This window comes from Aphanomyces astaci (assembly GCF_000520075.1).
Source record: "Aphanomyces astaci strain APO3 unplaced genomic scaffold supercont1.99, whole genome shotgun sequence".
Lineage (NCBI taxonomy): Eukaryota > Oomycota > Saprolegniomycetes > Saprolegniales > Verrucalvaceae > Aphanomyces > Aphanomyces astaci.
The window spans coordinates 134,850-155,790 of NW_009798362.1; the positions used below are offsets into that span (position 1 = coordinate 134,850).

The window sequence follows — 20,941 nt, forward strand, 5'->3', positions numbered from 1 at the left end:
AATATATATATATATATATATATATATATATATACAACATTAATAATAATGAAACGCACAAAATCCAGCCAATATCACATTTATAAAACTCCTAATATTTTTCTTTTTTCGTCATTGTGCATACCTTTTATAGCAAATACCAAGCAACTCCTCCAATCGATTTTCATCATCTTGCCATGATGTCGTAGCTTGTGGGGGATAAGTCGTTGCAGCCGGGGGGGGGTCTTCCTTGGTCACGACGGCAGCCCCCACGTCCTGCTGCGGCTATCATGCCCATCATGTCCACAACGAAGTCATCCGAAGGGCGTACCTCGTCGCTGGCTTCCCCCCCTCCATGGCCTTGTTCTTCATTCGGCAATGCCGCCAAGTCGTCGGCGGTGGCGGCATCCTGCAGCACTTCTCGGCCAATGTCTTCATATTCGCGCTCGACGAGCACATATTCGTCGCTCCCTCCAGAGTCGTGCCACGTCATGTCGTGCGTTACAAGAGGCTGCTTGGGGGACCCCGACGCCTCCAGCCCCCCGTCTCCATGAGGAGGCGGACGCGGCGGGTCGTCGTCCGGCAGCGGCGGCAGCGGCAGCAGAAACGGCGCGTTGAAAAACTGGTCAAATGATATGCGATGCTGTGGATCGCGTCGCAGAAGTCCTTCCAGGAGATCGGCGCAGTCGGCGCTCATTGTCACGTCCGGGGGGATGACAAATCGGTGGCACTTCTCGTAATACCGTGCAATATTACGACGCAGGGCCAAGTGATTGGTCGCATGGACGTTGTCCTAAGGCAACAATATATATATATATATATATTAATCCATTGGACGGGTTGGCGATAGAAAAACAGTGTCACATATACATACAAAAGGACTCCATCCATGGAGATACTGTCGCCTCCGTCGAAAAAATACACACAGATATGATAACGACCGTAGTGGCCGTGGATGTGTGCACCATGAATATATATATATATATAGAAAACGTACTATATATTTGCACAGAATGATTCATGTCCTTTCAAAGCAATGCTAACTAGTGAATTTGTCATACCGTGTGCGCCATATGTCATGCAATTTGAAGAATTGAACATTGATTTGACAATATAGTAAAATTTAGAATCATAGGCGCGTTTTATATATTCATAATACAGATCAACGACAAATACGGTAGAATGAAATATTATTTTTCAATACATTGTGTGTTTCAATATCCACGACATGTTATTACGGCAAATATATATCGATCGTCAAGTCGATATATTCGAGTGTTTGGGGTGGTGCTCAATCGACTCACCAAATCGGCAGACAATCGATATATCGACCAATCAAAACCCAGATCACAAATCAAGTAGCCAATCAAATTATCCACTTTTCGACCAAATCAACCACGAATTAGTGTGTGACATGAATTAGTGTGATACTGGACCATTTCAAAGTCAGTTGACGAATACTGTACAGGTAGATAGGGTCACTTATCTTGTACTACACCAACTATAGAGTCGTGAAATAAGCCCTACCACGACGAGAAACGGGTGGCTCTTGGTCACCATTTCGTACAAGATGATGCCGACGCTCCACAGGTCCGCCTTGGCATCGTAAGACTTGTAGTCGAGCAGTTCGGGCGCCATGTACAGCGGGGACCCCACGACGCTTTCGGCCATGCACTCGTTTTCTAGCGCCCGAGCAAACCCAAAGTCGGCGATCTTGACCTTCTGGGACGCGACGTTCTTGCTGCTGAGAAGGAGGTTGGCAGGCTTGAGATCCCTGTGGATCACATGCTGCTGGCGAAGGAACTGCAGCCCGGACGCGAGTTGAGACATGTAGTTCCGCGTCTGGGCCATACTCAACCCCCGCGCCGACGCCTTGATGTAGTATGAAATGTCGCCTCCCGCGCAGTACTCCAACACGATGAAGATGGACGCCTTGGACTCCTTCGTTGCCAGCAATCGCACGATGTTCGGGTGGCCGTTCTCGTACTGCTCCACGGCCACCCGCATGGTCTCGATCTCCTTTTCAATGGACGCTCGTTCTTGTGGATTGCGCAGAAGACGATCTTTGCTGATCACCTTCACGGCCACCGCCGCGCCGGAACTCAAGTTGACGGCCTTGTGTACCGTGCCATATGACCCCCGCCCGATAGTCTCCACCAGCCTGACAACGTGCCATCATAAGCCCAGATGAGCATGAACGACATGTAGCAGTCCTACCGGAAGATATTGCCGCCGACGCTAATGGTTTCTCCATTCACATTGCTAGTCATCCCGCCGACCGTGACTACTAGTAGTTTCTTCGAAATCCTCAAGCGGTTGACTCCGTCCCAGTATACTTGCTCACAACACCCCGTGTGTCCGGATAATTGTTTTTATCCGGCATTTCGTGAACTACGATTCAATCTGTCCTGCTATATCCACAAAATCGAGTACATAGTGTATACAAAAGATAAAGTAAACTTTCGATGGCAAATCCATGTTTTTAAAATCATTGCTTAATTTGAGCTATATAAAACAATATTAGCATTTGACCTAAACTACGACCACCTTGGCTTTGACGCTTGAATACAAAACGGCGGCATCGACCTTGCGCGAACATGCACGAGATGCAGGTCATGGTGAAGCCGTCTTCTAGGCTTGAAAGCAAGGCCAGGAACACAAAGCCCAGGCAAACAGTGTCTTCTTCCTGCCACGAGGAACAATAGAAACCGTTCAACTGATTGCAGATTGCGGTGGAACATTTGCCTGCCTACAGGGAGCTTAAAATAGGTTGGCCACCACAAGGCCAACGCAAGATCATATCGTTCATTAAATCAATTGATCTGTCCTCTCAGCTTGATGGCGAAAACGTTTGTGGGTGCTACTAACGTGTTGAAGGACCAAGGGTCGACGAAGGTGAGCGGGTTGGGACCGAGCAAGCGCATCATCGACCTCACCACCCGCGCAACGTCCCTCAAGGGGATCGTCGCCGTTGCCGAGCAACCCGTCGTGATTCCCAACGCCGTCACATCGGATCTCACTGTGCGCTCCGTGCACGTCGCGTCAGACCCTCCAGCCAGCACGTGGCTCGACCATTCCTTGCCTTATGTTCCCATCTACAACGAACTGAAAGCTCCGTTTTCCCCGTCGTCCCCCGCGGCTTCCTACTACACGATCACCGAATCGGGCCATGCAGGCCTGGAACATGCCACTGACGAGCTCCATGACATGTTCTTCAAAGCCACCGAGTTTGTCCTGGACAACGAAGGAGAAGTGGGCAAGTTCTTTCACATCCCCGACGTGTTGTGGCCCAAGATTCGCCGGTCGTGGGCGATCAGGTACATTTTTGTCGTGTTTTGTATGGTGTTTAAAACACCACTGTAGCAAACACGATGTGGTATCCGGTCGATTTGATTTCGCCTTGACATCTGGGGGCATCAAGGTGTACGAGTACAATGCGGATTCCGCATCCTGCTTGCTGGAATGCGGCTACGTCCAGGATGCATGGGCTGCGGCGGCGGGCGTGGCCTCCGTCGGTCGAAGCAGCAGCGCCACCTTGTTCCAGCAACTCGTGCAAACGTGGAAGAACTTGTCCATTGTCGGATCACTTCACATCATGTGCGACCGAGACATTGAAGAGCGATACCACGCCACGTACATGCAGGCGGCGGCAGAGGCGGCTGGCATCACATGTTTCCTCGTCGTGGGTATCGACGGCATCACATGGACAGACGGCGACAAGCAAGGCCTAGAGGACTCTGCCGGCCGCCGCATCGAGAACGTGTGGAAGACATGGTGTTGGCGCACGGTGATGAACCAGGTCGAAGCTCGCGAGGAAGCATCCATGTTGCCTTCGTTCGAGCTGCCTTCTAAGCCTCAACTCATGGACATTCTCCTGCACGATTCGATCCGAGTGTTTGAGCCGCTGTGGACTCTTCTAGCCGGCTCCAAAGCTATCCTACCCATCCTGTCGAAGATGTACCCCCACAGTCCGTACCTGCTCAAGTCGTCCTTCGATGAAAGGGACGTGAGCGCGTTCACGTCGGGGTACGTGGCCAAACCTGTCATGGGCCGCACGGGCAGCAACATATCGCTTTACTCGGCGGACCGCCAACTGCTCAACGAAACCGGCGGCCGGTGGGTAACCGACACGATCGTGTACCAGGAGCTGGCGATGCTGCCTAAGTTCAACGACGCCATGTACGTCCAAGTGAACACATGGGCCATCCACGGCCGCTTCGGCGGCACCGTCCTGCGCCAAGACGCGTCCAGTATCATTGGCCTCAACTCGGACATCCCGTCGTTGCGCGTCGTGCCAGACGAGGACAAGTAACATCCGTGAGCTTCTCGAGTTAGGATTCTTCAGATGATAGCGACAGGGTACTCGAAACGTATTACTACGTAGTAGAATATTTGAATTTAAATACTCCTTGGATTTTTTAAAATAATACTTTTTTTTACTATTAGAAGTACAGTAGTTACTAATTATTTTGAAATACGTAATAGTATTACTACTACAGTAGTTATTACTTCAAGTACATGCTTATTTACTGTTAGACTTGGCCGTCTTGGTTCCATGGGTGACAAGTATTAACTGACTGTGAACGGCAATTATTTATATGACGCCGCTGAAGGATATAGAGTGCATGGAGGGTAAGTTCACGACAATAATCGTAACGTTAACCTTAGTATATTATTTGCAAGGCAGTGGCAACGCCATGCCACTACAGCCACTGACACTCGTAGCCATGTATCACTGTTTGTCCTGTTCGTTAGAATCTGCTCCTTCTGGGTCGTCACGTTCATCTGCATCGCCTTCTTCGCCGCCTTCGTTCTCCTCCTCCTCCTCCTCCTCTTCTTCTTCTTGTGGGTCGTCTTGTGGGTCTTCCGCGACAGCTGCGTCAAGCCCAGCATGGTCTCCGTCGTCGATGTCTCCGGCAACATCGTTTGTCGGTTGGTACAATCGGTCCCGTTCCGCCTTGGCTAGCTTCTCGGCGGCGTCCTTGGCTTGCTGTACCCGCGCCACCTCTGCTGCCGCGGCGTCCTCCATGTCCTTTTTCGCTCTGGCTTCGTCGGCAGCCTTTTGCTTGGCCATTTTCACATGCTCGGACGCTGTCCAGTGCGATCGCATCTCCTTGAACGCAAAGCACATGAAGAAGCAAAGCAACAGCCAAAAGATCGTCACTTGGTACTGCGTAAACACAAACAACGCGGGCGCGGTCTGCAAGCACGAGTTGAGACCCGTGGACGTGGCGGTCGCGGCTTGGAGAGACCCAAACACTCCCCACCTAGAGATGCACGGGTCAATAATGTGTTGTCGGCGACGAGGAGTGAAAGCCAAACGGGGGCCAACCGTACCAAAGGAAGCAAACGATGCCGTAAACGGTGTAGAACACCCGCAGGATCTTGAGTTTCGTGATGGGTCGAGGGCCAATCCAGCAGTACGCATAGAACAAGATGAGGATGTAGCTAAGGCCCACCGCGCCTTGCATGAACGCTACAGCAATATGTAGTAAGCCGTGCATCATCATGATGTCAAGTTGAAACATGTGAGCGTACTTTTGAGATACGCGTTGCATGTTGACGGCGCGGCGTTAATGATCACCCCGCCAAACACGACCGTCGTGAGCGCCACAAGCACCGGACCGAGTGGGAAGAGGAGGAGGATGGGAGCCCAGTACATATTCTTCTCGGTGGCATCGGCGCGGACTTTGTCGAGGGCCTCCTCCTCCGGTGTCAATTTTGTCTTCTTCTTTGCCTTTTGCGCCTTCTTCTCCAGCTCCTTTGCATCAGACTCCTCGTCGTCCAGCACAAACATCCTGCAACTGGCCCAACGTTACATAAAAAGCCGCCGCCGTTTCAAATGTAACTGTCAATGCGTTTTAATGCTTTAACGCAAAACGTTCGTATTTAACGCCTCCATCAGATCGGAGAATTCTATCATTGAGCAAGAACATGGGCACAACCATGTCGAGTGCCGACGGCCAACACATGCAGGGTCGAATACGAGCGCTTGCGGGATCCTTGGTTGATCTTGAGAAGCATGTCGGCCAAGCCAACGAATGGTACGGAAGGATGGTTATGATGGAGATTGTCATGGGAGGGAGCTGAGTACTGTAGGGCGAGGCAGTGCCCAGTCCCCACCGCCGTGCAACTGCGATTCCGCATGCTCGTACTCCGCGAAGACGAATTGGCGTGCGCATGCATTCCATTTACGAGGACGTTGGAAGACGTTGTATGTAACATTTCTTGTTCTGCCACCTTACAGCAACCTGATGGGATACGTAGGTAAAAGTTGAAGCGAGAAAATTGCGTCGCCACGACCAAGTACCATTCCTAGCTCTCCCCCTGTCCAGGACACGTGCTTCACCATCATGATGGGTTTGTAGAGCCTCATCAACGCGCCTCAGACATTGACAGTCGGCCAGTTCTACCGCATGTATTGCTACTTCTCCGACATCCATGACTGCGCATCCCGGCGGCGGTCGCCGCCACCTCCTCCCATGGGCGGGTCTCTTGGCAGGTACACCCATCACTCAATTTTGTCTTGAAGCTAATTCCCCTTGCCTTCGCTCACGCATTCATGTTCCATTAGCCACGTCGATGAACCAACCGACCCTTCCGACTCGGAATGCCTCATCTGCATGGATGCAGACAACGAAATCGTATTGCCGTGCACCCATAGCTTCTGCCAACGATGCTTTCATTCGTGGTACGTACTGTCCCATCCCCATTCGCATCATCTTATGTTCACGTGTAATCATGTTCCTACTGTAGGCATGCTTGCCACAACTCCTGCCCCACCTGCCGCCGCGTCCTTCCAATCCAGCAAAACGCCAAGTCCGACGACGAGCTGTGGCACCTCGCAACGTACGACAGCCATGACCGCGCCGCCTACATCCACCACTTGATCACTCAAGCCCTTTTTGTCTTGGACCACTGGTGACTAGTAAATAGGTACTGTATGCAGTACTTGCCACATAGTCCAGGAATTATAACACACATACAAGGGTCATTTGGAATTATAACACACACTCAAGGGTCATTTGGAATTATAACACACACACAAGGGTAAGTTGGAATTATAACATCCACAAGGGTCATGTGGAATTTTTTGTTGTTGAGGTATTAGGAGCTTATACAGGTAAAGCTACACTCTAAGTGTGAGGATCAACCGGGGTTGAAGGTGAGGTCACCGTCGAGAAAATCGTACAGGGCGGCGAGATCGCGGGGGGGGAGCGGCGTGTTGTGTCCAGTAAGGAGAGTCGACAAGCCCCATGCGAGGTCTGGCGCGCGTTTGGATAAGAAGTCCGCAGCTTGATTGCCGGTGAACCCATGTGCAGTGAAATCGTGCGGCCCATGTACGTGCTGATGAGCGGTAGGGTTCGCGCAGGTTTGGGTGCCCAAGGCGGTAGACGCCTTGCATCTGGCGTAGAACGAGCTGACTGTCGCCAAAAATGGTGACGTGCGTGAAACCCATGTGCGCAGCAAACTGGAGGCCGCGAATCAACCCGTCGTATTCGGCGATGTTGTTCGTAGTCGGTGCTGGGAAGTAGTGCGCAGCATACTCGCAGAGGAGCGGCTCAGCAGGGGGCATTGCGACAGCTCCGGATCTGCCACTACCTTCGTCCATGCGGGCAGCTCCGATGAAGGACACCACACCTTTCTCACGCATTGGGGTCTGTCCGCGAGGGGGAGAGGGAGGGTGGGCTAATAAGAGACTGCACCGTAAGACGAGGTCATGATACAGGTCGGCGCGGGGGCAGTGCCGGCGTTAGGCGTGGTAGGTGGTTAAGGCTTGGAAATGCGCTTGGTGAAGGTAAGGGAAGGATGAAGGCGGCGGGATACGGCTGGTGTTGTCGTGTAGCGCTGCGCAGCGGTCGTTCCACAGGGAGTGTGAGGGCGTGGATGAGCTTCCACGCTTGGTGGGCCAGGTTGTCTTGGGCGGTGCAATGGCACGTCCAGTTTGGTGAATGGAGTAGCCATGGTGCAGCCACTGCGTGGCGTGAAGGCCCATCGGAGGCCGAGGTGGGCTTCCTGAAAGGCGTCGTACGGGTGTGAGCGCAGATAGCGGTCGTGGTGATCGAGGATCCAAGAGTTATTGGAGAGGGATGTGTGCCAGAAATGGCATCGGCAGGTGGGTGGCGTGGAGGTGGTGAGGGCCGCCTGAAGTCGTTGGAACTCGAGTTGCAGCTGGGGTGGGACGTGACAGTGGCATTGGCCGGAGCGATCCCAGGTAAAGGTCACTGCATGGTGCGCAGCGCGTAAGAAGGAGTGAGATGCGGCCTTGGCCGTTGGTGATCGGGGCCGCGCTAGTGGCCAGCGTCGTGTGGAATTATAACATAAACACAAGGGACATTTGGAAATCTAACATTGCCAATAACAACTGCAGTACTGGTACTACTATAGCATGGGTATTTGGAAATATTAATAGTAGTGCTATCATTTATACTAGTATTCACGTGAACATACATAAATTACTAGGCTACGTCGCTACGACTATGGTTCGACGAGACAAACTCGGCCAGCGACGGCATCGGCACCGACGACATGTACGTAAGCGTCGGGAAATGCACCTGCCTTCGGCACTCCTCCAGCGCCAGCTCCTGGTCGTCACCGCCGGCCACGGCCAACGCGAAGATGTAATCCGGATGGAGAGATGCATCGTTCTCTGGTCCGTGGCTGGTTGTGATGGAACATGGCGATGGGTCCTGCGGTTGCTCCAGGTCGCTTTGGATGGTTTGCATGCGCCACATCGTGTAGCGGACGTTGGACGCGTGGACGTGCGCGTCCGAGAAGCGACTCACGGGCTGCTTATCGAGAAACTCGTAGATCCGCGACACCAAGTCCTGCGCGTACGACGCAAGGTTGCTGATACCCCTGGACGACGACAGATGCCACAGTTCCTCGCCTTCGGCGCAGTGCAGTTGACTGCGGCAGATGGGGCACGTCTGGTTTTGCGAGCTCCTACGGCACGGTCGTCATTGGATGTGTGGGGGATGGGGCGAGGGGGACTGTGATGTACCAGGTTTGAAAGCAAAGAAGGCAAAAGCTATGGGAGCACGGCAACACGACCTCCTTGTCCGTGTCCATGCAGATCTGACACTCGCGATCGTCGAATGCTTTGTCACTACCAGGCGTCATGAGTCATCATGTATCGATAGCGGGCATAGGGGACACGGATGGACCTGAACAACGGATGCATCGCCACGGAATGCATGGCACAGTCGTTCACGTCCGACAAGAAGCAATAAATAAAGTAAAACTGATACAACGACAAGCACTTGGCGGCGCCAATGGTGTTGCTCTGCAATATGACACAGCGGCGTCACTATACACATTGCAAGGAGCGGGACTTGTAGTACCGAGATGTGCGTGTCCGAGTCGTCGGGGGGGTGTCGCCGTCGAAACTTGCGGACTTCTACCATCACCTACACATGCCAACGACATGAGTCCTCCCCTTCGTCTGGTTGGTTTCTCCTCATAATGCCACGTACGTTTCCGTCCAGTTTCCACATGAATGGAACCAGCTCGGTGGCAATGCGTTCGTTGAGGATGATGCGGAAGCGAAGTTGACACGTCTTGGGGGTCGGACACAGCTTTGCCCTAACATCCCGTCGTCAGTGTCGACCTCAACGACTCTATCGTGCGACAGTCAATCGTACCATTCGTTTGCTTGGTCGACGTGCTTGCCCAGGTCAACGTACGTCCCCATGTATCCTCTAGCTCGGTCCTGGATGCGCGTCTCCTCAGTTGATGCGCGCTGTCCCATGATGCAAGTGACCCCTCGAGATGGGGGCCCGATGGCTGTGATTTGAATTATCCCAATGATATCCCGAGGTTTCTTGCCGTCGATGCCGGTTGAAGTTCGGTTTTCTTCGCGAGTTTTTTATTTTATGACCGGCGGTCGCCATATCAAACGAACATATTTTTTTAAATTGATCGTTGTTCTCTGTTCCCGCCGTTAGAAACTTCGTCGAGGAATACACCCTTTGAAGATCCGTAGGTAAAACCTATAAAACGCGTGTTTAGACATTCTGAGCAAGAGACTGCCACCATACTGTATAGATACTACTGTATCGTTACGTGGGGAATCTCCAAACCACCTTAAACTAAAAGTGACCTCGTGCATATATCTATAGTACCAACTATTTTCATTCACGACAATACTGTAGCGTTCTTTCCGTACAAATTGTCGACGGTATCTTGTCCAAAACGAGCAGATGTGTCTTTGGTGACGTTGCTGATTGACTTCCAGACCAGTTTGTTTAACGTAGACGTTTTATACGTTTTATTTGTTTTATCACTCACGTGAATTCGGACATATGCCAACACTCGCCACGTGACGAGAGATCTGTGCCTCCCATCATTTTGCCACGTCAGCCAACTCATTGGGTGAAGGCACATGCCACACGACAGAGGTGTACCTAGGTCATGAATCTCTCGACTGCGCAAACACGTTGATGGCAGAACCTGGCGTCGCCGGTTTCACTTGAAACTGCCGTGGCTGTCGCCGACATGCTTGTCCGTAGCGACATCCACGACCCTGGCGGATTGAAAATGGATGAAGTCAAGACATGCGAATACACATATGCTCGCGGTGACGACGGCATGATTGAAGCAATGCTGCTCCTTCCTCCGCCAACCCCATCCTCCGTCATCATGACATCCTCTATGGGCATCCTTGAACCATATGTGTTTGAAGGCGAGCATTTCTGGGACACGACCGCTCTCGACGACGACATCTTCCACGACGAACAGTCGACAGAAGCAGCATCGCCTGTCATCGAGTACTGGGGCTTGGCGTACGAGGACACCGACGTCTACTACTTTGATTTTGACACTGGTCGAGCCGAGTGGACCCCTCCGCCGTCCATCCGTGCGTAGCTCATGTCCATCATGTCGATCGGTGTGGCTTGAACTCATGACGTTCTGTAGTGTATCACAACGAAGTGCTGCTGTGGGACCCGTCCGACCAGTGGTTTTACCTCTACGATCCCAAAGTACATAGTACTACCTGCATCTACATCCTCAGTCGTGTTTTCGTGGGTTGATGGCATACCGTTGGTAGACTAATACCAGTCGGTGGTGGGTCGACCAGATCCCCGCACCTGCTGCCACCCACACAGACGACACGATCAGCCAAGGTATCATCGATGGAACCACTGCAGATGTACAGAGTTACTGTATCCTTCCATGCTGCCTGGTACATCCTTCCCCATTCTCCAACTCACGCTCTCTCTCCTATCCATTAGCAACCACCGAAGACTTGGACCGATGCTCGTCCACCTCCATCAATCTTGCACCGTCGTCTGTCCACTCCGTTGCCACCTCCGACGACGAGCCACCCGCCTAGTCCTTCATCTATTATTCCAGCAACGTCCTTCATCTATTATTCCAGCGACGTCCTTCATCTATTCCATCAACCCCCATCATCTATTCCATCGCCCCTTTTGCATCGCCATCCTTCATCTACTTTCCATCACCGCTTCATCTATTTCATCTATTATTCCAGCAACGTCCTTCATCTATTACTTCGAAGTATTCCAGCAACCTCTTTCATGTATTATTCCAGCAACGTCCTTCATCTATTCCATGCCCCTTTCCATCCCCACGTTCGAAACTATTAGTTTAGTATTTTCATAATAACTATCATAACTGTTCCTCTTGTCTTCGGTCGTCGTCACCTCGTACGACCACGACCACGACCGTGATGTCATCCACGACATCTTGTTCGTCCAGCCACCGCTCCAGCGCTTCTGCCACGAGCAAATCGCATGTCGTCTGTGGATCCTCATAGGGTACCCCCTTGGCACACATGGCCACGACGTCCGTCGACGGCGAAAACTCCCACAAACCGTCGGACGCGGCGATCACAAATGACCCCGGGGTCAGCAACAGCTCCGAGCACTGCGGGTCGGAAATCACGCCGACGGATGTGGCGACCGAGTCCCCGAACGACCGGCTCATGGCGAGGCCGGGCATGTCCACGTCCTGCAGCCATACGCGCGGCACGCCGTACTCGAACACGCGGCCGTTGGCGGCCACGATGCGCGCTTCCTCGTGTGGGTCATCTACATACATGCATGATGACGTTATGACTCACAAGGTCATGAAGTTCAAGCACATAGAGAGTGACTACAGTAATTTGTATAGCCACAAGTATACTACAAGTAGTACTATACCGTAAGTTAGTATTGTTTATGTGTTTATATTCTAACTGTAAACAGAATAATGAATCGACACAACCAAATCATCGGCAGAAGGATATATTTAGCCAATCAGATTGCAGGAAACAACCATCATCAACTTCAATTAGTGTGATACCAATCCCCACAGGACACCTCTTTATATACAACAAAATTCAGTACAATGAATCGATCGATAGTAGATTAGACAAAAGCCCAAATTTTGGGTAAAAGGACAATCAACATATTGTCGATTTGATACAAATTTGGGGAGGCGGGGTGCAATCGACAAAACCGATCCACAATCGATCTGATTGGTTGAATTTCATTGAGAAATGGGTTTTGATTGGCTAATAATGTTGAGCTCATCTGAGGTAGCCAATCAAAAAATCGATTTAAATTCCAACGAGAAACCACGCCACAACGACATTTCACTCGAAAGCACAATATAGGAAGCAGTTCAATGGAAAATAATCAAATACTATATAGTGTGTGTTGTGGATTCGGTACAAATTTCCAGACCCCGTCGAATCACGAATCGCCGCGATTGGCTAATTCAATTTTGAGTGGATTGGATTGGCTCTTACAGTAAGGACATTCGACTTCTTACGACTTTAGAGTATCTCGACTAATTCAACCAATCAAACACTCAAGCTCGATTCCATTTGGATTAGACAAAACCCCGCGAAGTTTGCAAGTTACTAGCGAATTCACAATCGTGTACATACTGGTATTCGACCATCTTATTAAGTTCAATATGGGTCCGAATAATGCAGTGAAAATGAACTGCAACCGATCACAAACATGTAGAGACAGTCGACGTACTGGGTTTGTGATCTGTCGACAAGTGCACAGTGCTGAAGGTCGTTGGAGAGCTATTGCTTGCTGAACAACTCGAAGCAACGACGCCAGCCACGGCGCGACTATCCCCGACGTTCGCGACGAACACCTTGGGTTGGGCATGCCCAGAGGTGACGAAGAGGAGCGCGATGGCGGTGGTACCGCTGACGCTAATGTCCAAATGCATTTCATCTTTGAGGGCAGCAGTCATGCGGCAGGATGCATCAAGAAACACGTCTTCGATCGTGTCCAGCGTGAACATGTTAAAGTCAACGCTCTCTGGGTGATGGACATCATCGCCAGGCGACGAAGATGGAGGCGGCGGCAGCGACGGAATGTGTCGTCGGAGGGCTGCGGCCACATGCACGTGATAGTGGTCTCGAACAAAGTGACTCACATATGCTCCTTGGGCCCCATGACCGTCCAACACGCACATAAACGTAAGTCCGTCGCACTACGTAGGACACAATATCGTGAAGACGAAGATGAAACACGAGCGGATGGACGTACATTGGCAAAGCGGTCGCGAATGCAGAACGAGTCCTGGTTCTCCTTGCGTCGACCCATCGAGTCGTTGCCGGCGCGCGTGCGCGCGCCCCACCAAATGGACCGAGACACGGACTATGAACAATGGCGAAGAAGGTGATGGAGGAGATAGAAAGAAGAAGGCGTACGTGACATCCTCCGACGACATGACCCGTGTACTTGGGCTGTTCGATGGTGAATTCGTCCACGGCCACACCGGGAATCCCGCCGCCGACGTACACATGCGGTTCCCTCACACTCCTGTCGTCGACGTCATCGACGACCACGACTGGTTCGCCATCGTCCGAATCATCCACGTCGACTTCTTGACGATGCAACGGAACCTCGCACGACCCCGTCGACGGTTTGATCAACACACCCGACTTGAAGCTGTTGCTACGGAAGAACGTCCGCCTTCGTTCCCGAATCGGCGACGTGGTCTTGCCAAGGTCGTCTACCGGTAGGATGCCCCGTGACGAGCGCCACAGAGGCATGTACGCGTACCTGTGTCGTCTTCATGGAAAAGAATCGATCCACACACTCGAGAGAACCCACATCCCATGCTGGCGGAAGCTGCTGTGTCGACGCTCCGATGTCGCTGCGAGCGTTGGAACAACAACCCAGCAACAGGCAATGGGATAATTAAATAACCACAGTTGGAGGAACGATACGAAAAGCAAGTCTATCTAATGTGACATTGAATATAGTATTTTATTACTAGTACTCCACCAGTGTATCACAAAGATATCTCGGTGCACGTTGGCGCCGGCTTGATGTTGCGATTGCGGGGTAGTCTACACACATGAGAGGTCCAACCAAGCGCTTGAGCGTGACAGCCGTGACATGGAGCGCTCAGGAGCATCCATCGACGGCTGTGCATGCTCAAATTGGTCGTAGCTGCTTGTAGCCCTTCACGATATTGGCATGGAACAGTGTCATTCGTGGTGTGAAGAAGCTATGAAATTTGGGAGACGGTTCGCCCAAACGTACGGTACTACGCACAACCTCATTGGATATAGAGCACTGTTAAGCTATGGGCAGCGTTGAAGACGTGTAAACAGTCACCTCATTCGCCATTGCAAGCTATGCAGCTTCATGGGTGTATCTCGCTTGTTCCCCTTTGCATCTAACTGGCATGATGGCATTTCACACCAGTGACCAGTGCGCTGTAATTTTCTTATGGCCGTTTTATCCGGCTAATTCGGTTCAATGTCCGGATAAGATTGTAGTGCATTGCGCGTCCTTTGACCACAACAACAGAATACACCTCAATGGCAACGACGGAGGGCGAACGTCGCAGCCTTCTGCCACCGCCGACGACCGAACAACGAGGATCGTATGATGCGTTGCATCAAGCCAAGCAAAGCAGCATCAAGATCCTTGTTCCTCCACCGTCCCAGCAGAGCACCTTGTGCAACTGCGAATGCGATTGCGAGTGCGAGCGTGGGGTACCGATCATCACGTCGATTCATCTCCACTCTCCGAGGCATCAACACAGCCTGTCTCCATCGCATCGTGGCATTTCATCCACAGCCGCATCTTCTGTGCCCATTGCCGTCCTCATGACGTTCATGACGCTGTTCATGTCGGTGGTTGGCGCGGGGCTGTTGAGCATTCCATTCACGTTCACGTGTGCCCCCGTGAGTGTCGTGGTGACGTGCCTCGTTCTCGTGGGTCTCGCCATGGGGTACACAGCCGAGCTGCTCGTTCGAGTCCACATCGCCACGAACGTTTTCACGTACGCACGTCGTTTCCCATCACACCACCTCTCATCATCCTTCCGTAGATTCAACGGCCTCGCCGAAGTCGCCTTTGGCTCTGTCTTCTCCAAGGTCGTGTCTGCGACCACGATCTTTGCCATCTTGGGCGCGTGCGTCGGGTGCATTGAGATTGTCGCCGACTTGAGTCCTTTTCTGGTCCACCTAGTCGGCCTCGACAACACGTCATACCACCCCACATCCATCGTGCTGCCGCTCTTTATCGCAGGAATCTACCCACTGACCCTTCTCAAGAAGATCACAGCGCTTCGCTTCTCGAGCTACGTTGGATTTGTAGCATCCATGTACTTGGTGGTCGCCGTGACGTGTCGCGCATCGTCCTTCTCCGCCTCCTCTCGGGCTTCTTCAGCTGCCAACAACAATGACTCAACTGTCGTACGACCTCCTTCCTTTGATAACCTGCCGCTCAAGGTCGCGCACATCGTGTCTGTGTTTAACTATGCGTTTGTCAGTCACTTGAACGTGATTCCGCTGTTTGCGACCCTCCAGCATGCGACACCGTCACAGCTTCTTTTCGTGCTTGGCCCGTTGCCGTCGAAAGCGAAGACGGGACCACCAGGCCTTATGTGGATGCGCGTTGTGATCTACACCATGTCGCTGTTTTGCATTGGCATGTATGCAGTGTTTGGTAAGTATAATCGTCGACATGTCTATGTGTGACAATGTGGATATATATATATATATTCATGATACGTATGCTGATGTAGGCACGCATGCGATGGCGTTGTACGGCAATCACGTCCAAGGCAACATCTTACTCAACTTGGAACATGACCGAGTGATGGACGTGCCGCGGCTGGCGGTGCTCGTGACCATCCTGTTTTCATTTCCCCTGCTCTTTCATCCGTTCAGGATGCTCGTGGAGTCGTTTGCGCTGCAATTGGTGGGCTCTGAGTCCAAGACCTTGCCGCGGTCTATCCAAGCTGCAGAGTCCCTTGTACGTTGTCGCATGCTGCTTTGGTTTAGAATTGGTGACGGATGGCCTAGTGTAGGTGCTGCTGCTCGTGGTCGTGGCCGTCGCGACCGCCATGCCTGGCATCCAAATCACGTTCTCGTTGACTGGCGCTAGCTGCGTGACGCTCATCTGCTACGTGTTCCCTGTGCTGTGCTACCTCCGCCTCTGCCCCCACGACTCGGCCCTGCGACGAGGTATTGCCGTCGTCATCGGAGTGTTTGGAGTGGCTACTGGCATCGTCGCTACTGGACTGGTGCTCACAGGAACCACAGTCGTCTAGTACTACGTTGTAATCTAGAACTTCTTCATAACGGTAAGAACGTGCATATCGACATGTGAACTCTACGGAAATGACTTGTACTAGAATGGAGGAGTACTAGTAGTACGTACTAGTACTAGTATGGAATAGTACTATTAATAGTAGTTGTACGTACTAGTACGTGAAATACAAATCACGCCACAATCATACTAAACCCTTCCGAGGTGGAGAACGAAATACTTCGAAGTATGAGTAGTACTAGTACTACTAGTAGTAGTAGCTTATCGACTGGAGCCTTGGACGTGGTTGATAAAGTGATTGCCAGCTTTGACGAGCAAATCAGCGTGCGCGCTGGCGTTTTGCATGGTCACGACGAGCACAAAGACCAAGTAGAGCACCCACGCCAGATTGAACAGCTGGAACCACTTCATGTTGGCCTTCCCGATGCATTTGCCCATCCATGGGCAATGGTGGTCTAGTATTACTAGTAAGATTCCCTTCCGTGTGATCGTAGTATATATGGGGGTACCATATTTCTCAATGCACACGCCGCAGTCGTCGCAGTGCTCTGTGTGGCGACTCTGGTGGACATCGCAAATGTCTATAGTTCGGAGTTGAATCATCCTAGTTGTCGACAATGGTCTCAAGTCCACACCGCAGTAACTGCATCGAGAGATGAGGGCTGGGTCTGTGTGCAGCGTGCCCCGGGGTACAATGCCTGGGTCCGTGCAGGTTGTCTTGAAGAGGAAGTACGTCGTGGCGATGCACATAAACACGGACAGACACGTGTACCAAGCATCGAGTCCGCGGCATCTAGCCACGTCGTGTGAATATGCAACATGGGATAGGAAGTGAAGAACAGCGTACTGCTGGCCGATGAACAGCACGGTGGACACCACGATGAGAGATAGCGTCACGAGCACACCGATCCAGTGTGGTCCCACGAGGATGAACGGGGCTCGTTCGCGCACAACGTAGCTCTGCCTAATGGACAACATGCGCATGAAGCAGGCGCTCCAGCTAGAACGGAATCAAGTAAGTGTACCCAATCTTGCGAAAGCCAAAGCAACCTACGAACATGAACATGAGTTGTGGTAAAGCATGCGAGCAGTCAGTCACGTACAGAAACATCGGCAAGGGTCGGTGGGAGTGGCATACTCCTCGTCGTTCATGTGAACAGCGGACGACACGAGGCCTTCTTCCTCATCGACGGTGGTGGTGCTACTCGTGCGGTCGGGATCGCCGCCCTTTCGGAGTTCTTGCATCTCGATTCCTGCGGCACTCGCCATGTCGTGATCCAATCCGAACTTCTACGATTGATTATCCGGATAAGAATACTGTATGCCAACATGGGAGAACCCAAAGAGGTAATTTTGCCAAAATCGAAATATTATTCCATTTTTCGAGAATTCGTCACAAAATCGAAATATTATTCCATTTTTCTGGATGCCACCAAAGATAAAAAATTATGCCATATTTAATGGCATCAAATTCAAATCGGTCCAACATTTTATGGAAGTTTGTGTTCACGTTGACAGAAGGATAGTACTTCACAATCTGAAGTCGAACAAATTTTCCAAAATTCAACTGGCATCCAAACAAATTCGTGGATACTTCAATTCTCCCTTTTTCATGGAAAATGAGACTTTGGGAAAATTTTGCAGATTCGCCAAAACAGTTTAGGGTGCGTCTGGTAACCGGAAATATTGCAATATTCAGGCCCAAAACGCCATTTTGGGGCCGAATTCAACAAATCTGATCAAAATTGACAGTGAAACATGTCTTGCTTGAAGAGTTTTAACCCAAATCCCACAATTCCACGTGGGATTTACTCGTTGCAGAGATCCAAAACACCTTATTACGAAATGGACCTTTTACCTTCATTTTGAAAATGGCATTTTGGTTAATCCCATTTTGCGAGAAAATGGAATACTATTAATAGTACTACGTAGTATTATTTTTGAAATGTTACCAGACGCACCCTAATGCCATAAACCGTTCCCAAAGTCTCATATCCCATGAAAAAAGAAGAAATGAAGTATCCACGAAGTTGTTTGGATGCCAGCAAGAATCATTCGACTTCTGATTGAAGTGCAAGACTTCACAGTCAACCTGTACACGAACCTCCATAAAATGTTGAACCGATTTGTTTCTTCGATTTTGGCAACTTTTCTTGGAAAAACGGCCAAATTATACCATTTTTAATGGCATCCAGACACGCCCTTACAGTTAATATAATTGTTGAATTATAGCGTGGATGACATTTGGATGAAATTGAATGTAGTGGTGGGATGAAACCTAAAGCAGTGACCAAGCCTTACGTTGGCCCCGAGCGCCCGGGGGGCCGTCTGCGCAAGCGCGGCCGCACGAGAACGCGGATCTAAGCTTCTCACTTCACCGAATGATACTAGTATGTATTTTCGTCTTGTCGGGTAGCGGCAGGTAGGCCGTAGGCTATCCAGCTCCCGGACGAGGCCTGTATGCAGTGACCTAGTATTTCAGAACTAACAGTGTCACTAGAAGTACTCCTAGGACTACGAGTACTGCTACGAAGTGCTCGTAACGTTAGTGTATGTACTTATTCTATAATAATACCAGCTATATCGGACCTTATCGTGTAACGTTATTGTGCATTTACAGTTAACCCAAATTTGGACTTGAGAGTCATTTCACCAAATAGTTTTTGAATCGATTTGATCCTATTTATTTGTTAACCTTGTACACACTATAATATACAACGATTAGTATATATGGGGTTTTGCCCCAATGCAGAGGGGCAAACGTTTGGATTGGCATAAATTCGACATGACGTGATTTGATTGGCTCAGGCGTTTCTTTAATCGATTCGATCATTCGATTCTGCAGTTTCGAATCACCATGAATATAAGTACTCCAGAGTTCTCCACGGAGATTGCCAACGAATTCATATTTATAGTGAACCACTGAAAACATACCCCACTGCTTCGAAGTATAACGGTATACTCGAAGTATAACGTTAAGAAGCGACGTGCTTTCAATATGCACTTTGATGTATTCATGTACAGAAGGTTTACTCGAAGTAAGTGGGTGGTGGACATTGGTGTCGTTGCTGTGAAAATTGCTAAATGTTGGAAACGTTAGTTAGTATATAAGCCATTGCCGAAACACTTGATGAAGGCGTGTCCAATACATCATTTGACAAGGTCCCACACATGCGATGAAGAAGTTATGCGTTTCATACATGTATTACGGAAATTAGCTCGATTGATGTCTCAACGAGAGATTGGCGTTTTGACTTGCCAGTGTTTCCACATTCACATTTTACAACGTTCCTTCAGACATAGCATGGTAGTCATCATCAGTCGACTTCTTCTTGCGCATAAAGCAGAAGACTGCGCCGCCAATGGCGAGGAGCCCCACCACACTGGCCCCCACAGCGATGGCCACCACAGAACCGGACTTGGAATTTGATGACGTGGCAGCCCCACTGGGCGCGTTGATTATGGCGGGAGCCACGGTTGGGACCACTGTCGACGCTTTCACTGTTTCAAATGTCTCATACGACACACAAGTGTCTGGTTTGCTGCACGTATAGCCTTTGGGGCACACGACTTTGCCTTGGATGGCTCCAAGGTTGGCGTCTTGGGTCAACTTTTTGTCACCAGACGAGAAAAAGCTGTCGGCGTTGGGCACTTTGAGTTCGCATTCGAAGAGATTGCCAGCTACAAACGTAGGCAATGGCTACGAAGACTTTGGTCAGACAACTATCTCATAAAAACAGCTCAACACACCAGAAGGTCACACGCACACGAACTCGGGCAGGATCCTGACAACAGCTGGCCTTGCCAGCTCCACCCGTTGCAGCTGCTCGAGCATCGAGCGGACAGGGTGCTTTCGTCGGCGACGGACGTGATGAGATTGGACACTTGCGCAATTGGTATAGTGTCCAACAAGTCCACTTGAATGTACGCGAGCATGCTTCTGGCGCTGTTGAAGTTGGCGTTCCCCAACGACGTTTTGATTTCGTTGCCCTGGAACGAGCACTTCTTGGTAGGACGGCGGCTGTTGCGACAGTTCCCACCGCAACACACGTCAAAGTCGAGGCAGTAGCTCGTTTTCACGCCGTCCACTTGACGAGACGACGATCCGATGCATGTGCCCGTGCCGAGGAGGTTGCGATGGGCACATGGAGTGCTGACGCTGCATGATTGGCACTCAGGGTACGACTGCAAGAGGGAGTCGATGTTGAGGTTGCCGCCCGCATACTTGATGGCACCGCCGCCACGCGCATTCAGCACTTGCTCCACGTATGTGGATTCTACATTGGTCGTCTGCGCAGCCGCCGCAGCAATCGCCGTGGCTACAATGAGGTACCGCATGCTCCCTCAAGAAACCAAAAGTGACGAAAGGTCGCGAGTCTTTCCTCATTTTCCGGATTTCATTCCAAGGTTATCCGGAT

General features: G+C 50.9%; 11 protein-coding genes across 14 annotated transcripts in view; 4 read left to right on the forward strand and 7 right to left on the reverse strand.

Moving 5' to 3' along the window:
- Positions 1–2,281, reverse strand: part of H257_17156 (ULK/ULK protein kinase) — a gene marked incomplete at its 3' end in the record, with an annotated part of 6,848 nt that extends 4,567 nt beyond the window's left edge. Inside the window, exons 1-4 of the mRNA XM_009845840.1 lie at positions 2,197–2,281; positions 1,507–2,140; positions 253–772; positions 125–224 (exon numbers count right to left, since the gene is read on the reverse strand). Coding sequence (XP_009844142.1) covers positions 125–224; positions 253–772; positions 1,507–2,140; positions 2,197–2,249 — 1,307 coding nt within the window. The 5' untranslated portion in view covers positions 2,250–2,281. The remainder of the gene's footprint in view (positions 1–124; positions 225–252; positions 773–1,506; positions 2,141–2,196) is intronic.
- Positions 2,282–2,757: 476 nt separating this feature from the next.
- On the forward strand, positions 2,758–4,408 carry H257_17157 (hypothetical protein). Its single transcript, XM_009845841.1, has 2 exons — positions 2,758–3,296; positions 3,343–4,408. Exons 1-2 carry the CDS (start codon positions 2,818–2,820, stop codon positions 4,289–4,291), a joined length of 1,428 nt encoding a protein of 475 aa, XP_009844143.1. The 5' UTR covers positions 2,758–2,817; the 3' UTR covers positions 4,292–4,408.
- A 221-nt stretch (positions 4,409–4,629) lies between these two features.
- H257_17158 (hypothetical protein) lies at positions 4,630–5,776 on the reverse strand (the record flags this gene model as incomplete). The annotated part of the gene is made up of 3 exons (XM_009845842.1): positions 4,630–5,246; positions 5,317–5,455; positions 5,518–5,776. 3 exons carry the CDS (start codon positions 5,774–5,776, stop codon positions 4,712–4,714), a joined length of 933 nt encoding a protein of 310 aa, XP_009844144.1. The 3' UTR covers positions 4,630–4,711.
- A 119-nt stretch (positions 5,777–5,895) lies between these two features.
- H257_17159 lies at positions 5,896–7,006 on the forward strand. 2 transcript variants are annotated; one of them, XM_009845843.1, is made up of 6 exons: positions 5,896–6,023; positions 6,079–6,193; positions 6,247–6,285; positions 6,348–6,481; positions 6,554–6,670; positions 6,736–7,006. In XM_009845843.1, exons 1-6 carry the CDS (start codon positions 5,914–5,916, stop codon positions 6,902–6,904), a joined length of 684 nt encoding a protein of 227 aa, XP_009844145.1. In that variant the 5' UTR covers positions 5,896–5,913; the 3' UTR covers positions 6,905–7,006. The 2 variants fall into 2 exon arrangements, with proteins under 2 accessions (XP_009844145.1, XP_009844146.1); XM_009845844.1 differs by lacking the exon at positions 5,896–6,023 and having other exon boundaries at positions 6,056–6,193.
- An 80-nt stretch (positions 7,007–7,086) lies between these two features.
- Positions 7,087–7,827, reverse strand: H257_17160 (hypothetical protein). Its single transcript, XM_009845845.1, has one exon. It carries the CDS (start codon positions 7,631–7,633, stop codon positions 7,151–7,153), a length of 483 nt encoding a protein of 160 aa, XP_009844147.1. The 5' UTR covers positions 7,634–7,827; the 3' UTR covers positions 7,087–7,150.
- Positions 7,828–8,353: 526 nt separating this feature from the next.
- Positions 8,354–9,836, reverse strand: H257_17161 (hypothetical protein). Its single transcript, XM_009845846.1, has 6 exons — positions 9,624–9,836; positions 9,456–9,564; positions 9,324–9,389; positions 9,147–9,265; positions 8,984–9,088; positions 8,354–8,925 (listed from the first exon to the last, which is right to left on the reverse strand). The coding sequence occupies exons 1-6, from the start codon at positions 9,728–9,730 to the stop codon at positions 8,439–8,441; spliced, it is 993 nt and encodes a 330-aa protein (XP_009844148.1). The 5' UTR covers positions 9,731–9,836; the 3' UTR covers positions 8,354–8,438.
- A 456-nt stretch (positions 9,837–10,292) lies between these two features.
- H257_17162 (hypothetical protein) lies at positions 10,293–11,398 on the forward strand. The gene is made up of 4 exons (XM_009845847.1): positions 10,293–10,837; positions 10,897–10,961; positions 11,030–11,105; positions 11,214–11,398. The coding sequence occupies exons 1-4, from the start codon at positions 10,477–10,479 to the stop codon at positions 11,312–11,314; spliced, it is 603 nt and encodes a 200-aa protein (XP_009844149.1). The 5' UTR covers positions 10,293–10,476; the 3' UTR covers positions 11,315–11,398.
- A 168-nt stretch (positions 11,399–11,566) lies between these two features.
- On the reverse strand, positions 11,567–14,146 carry H257_17163. 2 transcript variants are annotated; one of them, XM_009845848.1, is made up of 5 exons: positions 14,016–14,146; positions 13,661–13,965; positions 13,497–13,607; positions 12,972–13,440; positions 11,567–12,032 (listed from the first exon to the last, which is right to left on the reverse strand). In XM_009845848.1, exons 1-5 carry the CDS (start codon positions 14,071–14,073, stop codon positions 11,611–11,613), a joined length of 1,365 nt encoding a protein of 454 aa, XP_009844150.1. In that variant the 5' UTR covers positions 14,074–14,146; the 3' UTR covers positions 11,567–11,610. The 2 variants fall into 2 exon arrangements, with proteins under 2 accessions (XP_009844150.1, XP_009844151.1); XM_009845849.1 differs by lacking the exon at positions 11,567–12,032 and having other exon boundaries at positions 12,822–13,440.
- Positions 14,147–14,762: 616 nt separating this feature from the next.
- On the forward strand, positions 14,763–16,615 carry H257_17164 (hypothetical protein). The gene is made up of 4 exons (XM_009845850.1): positions 14,763–15,249; positions 15,298–15,917; positions 15,997–16,226; positions 16,282–16,615. The coding sequence occupies exons 1-4, from the start codon at positions 14,783–14,785 to the stop codon at positions 16,522–16,524; spliced, it is 1,560 nt and encodes a 519-aa protein (XP_009844152.1). The 5' UTR covers positions 14,763–14,782; the 3' UTR covers positions 16,525–16,615.
- An 84-nt stretch (positions 16,616–16,699) lies between these two features.
- On the reverse strand, positions 16,700–17,822 carry H257_17165. Of its 2 annotated transcripts, XM_009845852.1 has the most exons (6): positions 17,627–17,822; positions 17,549–17,573; positions 17,371–17,487; positions 17,159–17,316; positions 17,033–17,104; positions 16,700–16,978 (listed from the first exon to the last, which is right to left on the reverse strand). In XM_009845852.1, the coding sequence occupies exons 1-6, from the start codon at positions 17,790–17,792 to the stop codon at positions 16,785–16,787; spliced, it is 732 nt and encodes a 243-aa protein (XP_009844154.1). In that variant the 5' UTR covers positions 17,793–17,822; the 3' UTR covers positions 16,700–16,784. The 2 variants fall into 2 exon arrangements, with proteins under 2 accessions (XP_009844154.1, XP_009844153.1); XM_009845851.1 differs by having other exon boundaries at positions 17,033–17,316.
- Positions 17,823–19,708: 1,886 nt separating this feature from the next.
- H257_17166 (hypothetical protein) lies at positions 19,709–20,881 on the reverse strand. Its single transcript, XM_009845853.1, has 2 exons — positions 20,274–20,881; positions 19,709–20,223 (listed from the first exon to the last, which is right to left on the reverse strand). Exons 1-2 carry the CDS (start codon positions 20,859–20,861, stop codon positions 19,804–19,806), a joined length of 1,008 nt encoding a protein of 335 aa, XP_009844155.1. The 5' UTR covers positions 20,862–20,881; the 3' UTR covers positions 19,709–19,803.
- Positions 20,882–20,941: the final 60 nt, after the last annotated feature.

What these genes read in the sequence shown, in the direction of transcription:
- H257_17157 (XM_009845841.1), top strand. Translation starts at nt 2,818, where the DNA reads ATGGCGAAAACGTTTGTGGGTGCTACTAACGTGTTGAAGGACCAAGGG. An exon ending in CGCCGGTCGTGGGCGATCAG is followed by an intron (nt 3,297 to 3,342) that starts GTACATTTTTGT and finishes ACACCACTGTAG; the next exon opens with CAAACACGATGTGGTATCCG.
- H257_17162 (XM_009845847.1), top strand. Translation starts at nt 10,477, where the DNA reads ATGCTTGTCCGTAGCGACATCCACGACCCTGGCGGATTGAAAATGGAT. An exon ending in GACCCCTCCGCCGTCCATCC is followed by an intron (nt 10,838 to 10,896) that starts GTGCGTAGCTCA and finishes GACGTTCTGTAG; the next exon opens with TGTATCACAACGAAGTGCTG. An exon ending in TTTACCTCTACGATCCCAAA is followed by an intron (nt 10,962 to 11,029) that starts GTACATAGTACT and finishes TACCGTTGGTAG; the next exon opens with ACTAATACCAGTCGGTGGTG.
- H257_17163 (XM_009845848.1), bottom strand. Translation starts at nt 14,073, where the DNA reads ATGGGATGTGGGTTCTCTCGAGTGTGTGGATCGATTCTTTTCCATGAA. An exon ending in TTCGCGACCGCTTTGCCAAT is followed by an intron (nt 13,441 to 13,496) that starts GTACGTCCATCC and finishes TGTCCTACGTAG; the next exon opens with TGCGACGGACTTACGTTTAT. An exon ending in GTCGACAGATCACAAACCCA is followed by an intron (nt 12,033 to 12,971) that starts GTACGTCGACTG and finishes GCATGTATGTAG; the next exon opens with ATGACCCACACGAGGAAGCG.
- H257_17161 (XM_009845846.1), bottom strand. Translation starts at nt 9,730, where the DNA reads ATGGGACAGCGCGCATCAACTGAGGAGACGCGCATCCAGGACCGAGCT. An exon ending in GTCGACCAAGCAAACGAATG is followed by an intron (nt 9,565 to 9,623) that starts GTACGATTGACT and finishes ACGGGATGTTAG; the next exon opens with GGCAAAGCTGTGTCCGACCC. An exon ending in ACTCGGACACGCACATCTCG is followed by an intron (nt 9,266 to 9,323) that starts GTACTACAAGTC and finishes GTCATATTGCAG; the next exon opens with AGCAACACCATTGGCGCCGC.
- H257_17159 (XM_009845843.1), top strand. Translation starts at nt 5,914, where the DNA reads ATGGGCACAACCATGTCGAGTGCCGACGGCCAACACATGCAGGGTCGA. An exon ending in CGAGGACGTTGGAAGACGTT is followed by an intron (nt 6,194 to 6,246) that starts GTATGTAACATT and finishes TGGGATACGTAG; the next exon opens with GTAAAAGTTGAAGCGAGAAA. An exon ending in ATGGGCGGGTCTCTTGGCAG is followed by an intron (nt 6,482 to 6,553) that starts GTACACCCATCA and finishes ATGTTCCATTAG; the next exon opens with CCACGTCGATGAACCAACCG.
- H257_17160 (XM_009845845.1), bottom strand. Translation starts at nt 7,633, where the DNA reads ATGCGTGAGAAAGGTGTGGTGTCCTTCATCGGAGCTGCCCGCATGGAC.
- H257_17164 (XM_009845850.1), top strand. Translation starts at nt 14,783, where the DNA reads ATGGCAACGACGGAGGGCGAACGTCGCAGCCTTCTGCCACCGCCGACG. An exon ending in ATCGCCACGAACGTTTTCAC is followed by an intron (nt 15,250 to 15,297) that starts GTACGCACGTCG and finishes ATCCTTCCGTAG; the next exon opens with ATTCAACGGCCTCGCCGAAG. An exon ending in TCCAAGCTGCAGAGTCCCTT is followed by an intron (nt 16,227 to 16,281) that starts GTACGTTGTCGC and finishes GGCCTAGTGTAG; the next exon opens with GTGCTGCTGCTCGTGGTCGT.
- H257_17166 (XM_009845853.1), bottom strand. Translation starts at nt 20,861, where the DNA reads ATGCGGTACCTCATTGTAGCCACGGCGATTGCTGCGGCGGCTGCGCAG. An exon ending in CGTGTGCGTGTGACCTTCTG is followed by an intron (nt 20,224 to 20,273) that starts GTGTGTTGAGCT and finishes AAGTCTTCGTAG; the next exon opens with CCATTGCCTACGTTTGTAGC.
- H257_17165 (XM_009845851.1), bottom strand. Translation starts at nt 17,792, where the DNA reads ATGGCGAGTGCCGCAGGAATCGAGATGCAAGAACTCCGAAAGGGCGGC. An exon ending in CGACCCTTGCCGATGTTTCT is followed by an intron (nt 17,574 to 17,626) that starts GTACGTGACTGA and finishes TCATGTTCGTAG; the next exon opens with GTTGCTTTGGCTTTCGCAAG. An exon ending in GTGCTGTTCATCGGCCAGCA is followed by an intron (nt 17,317 to 17,370) that starts GTACGCTGTTCT and finishes CGACGTGGCTAG; the next exon opens with ATGCCGCGGACTCGATGCTT.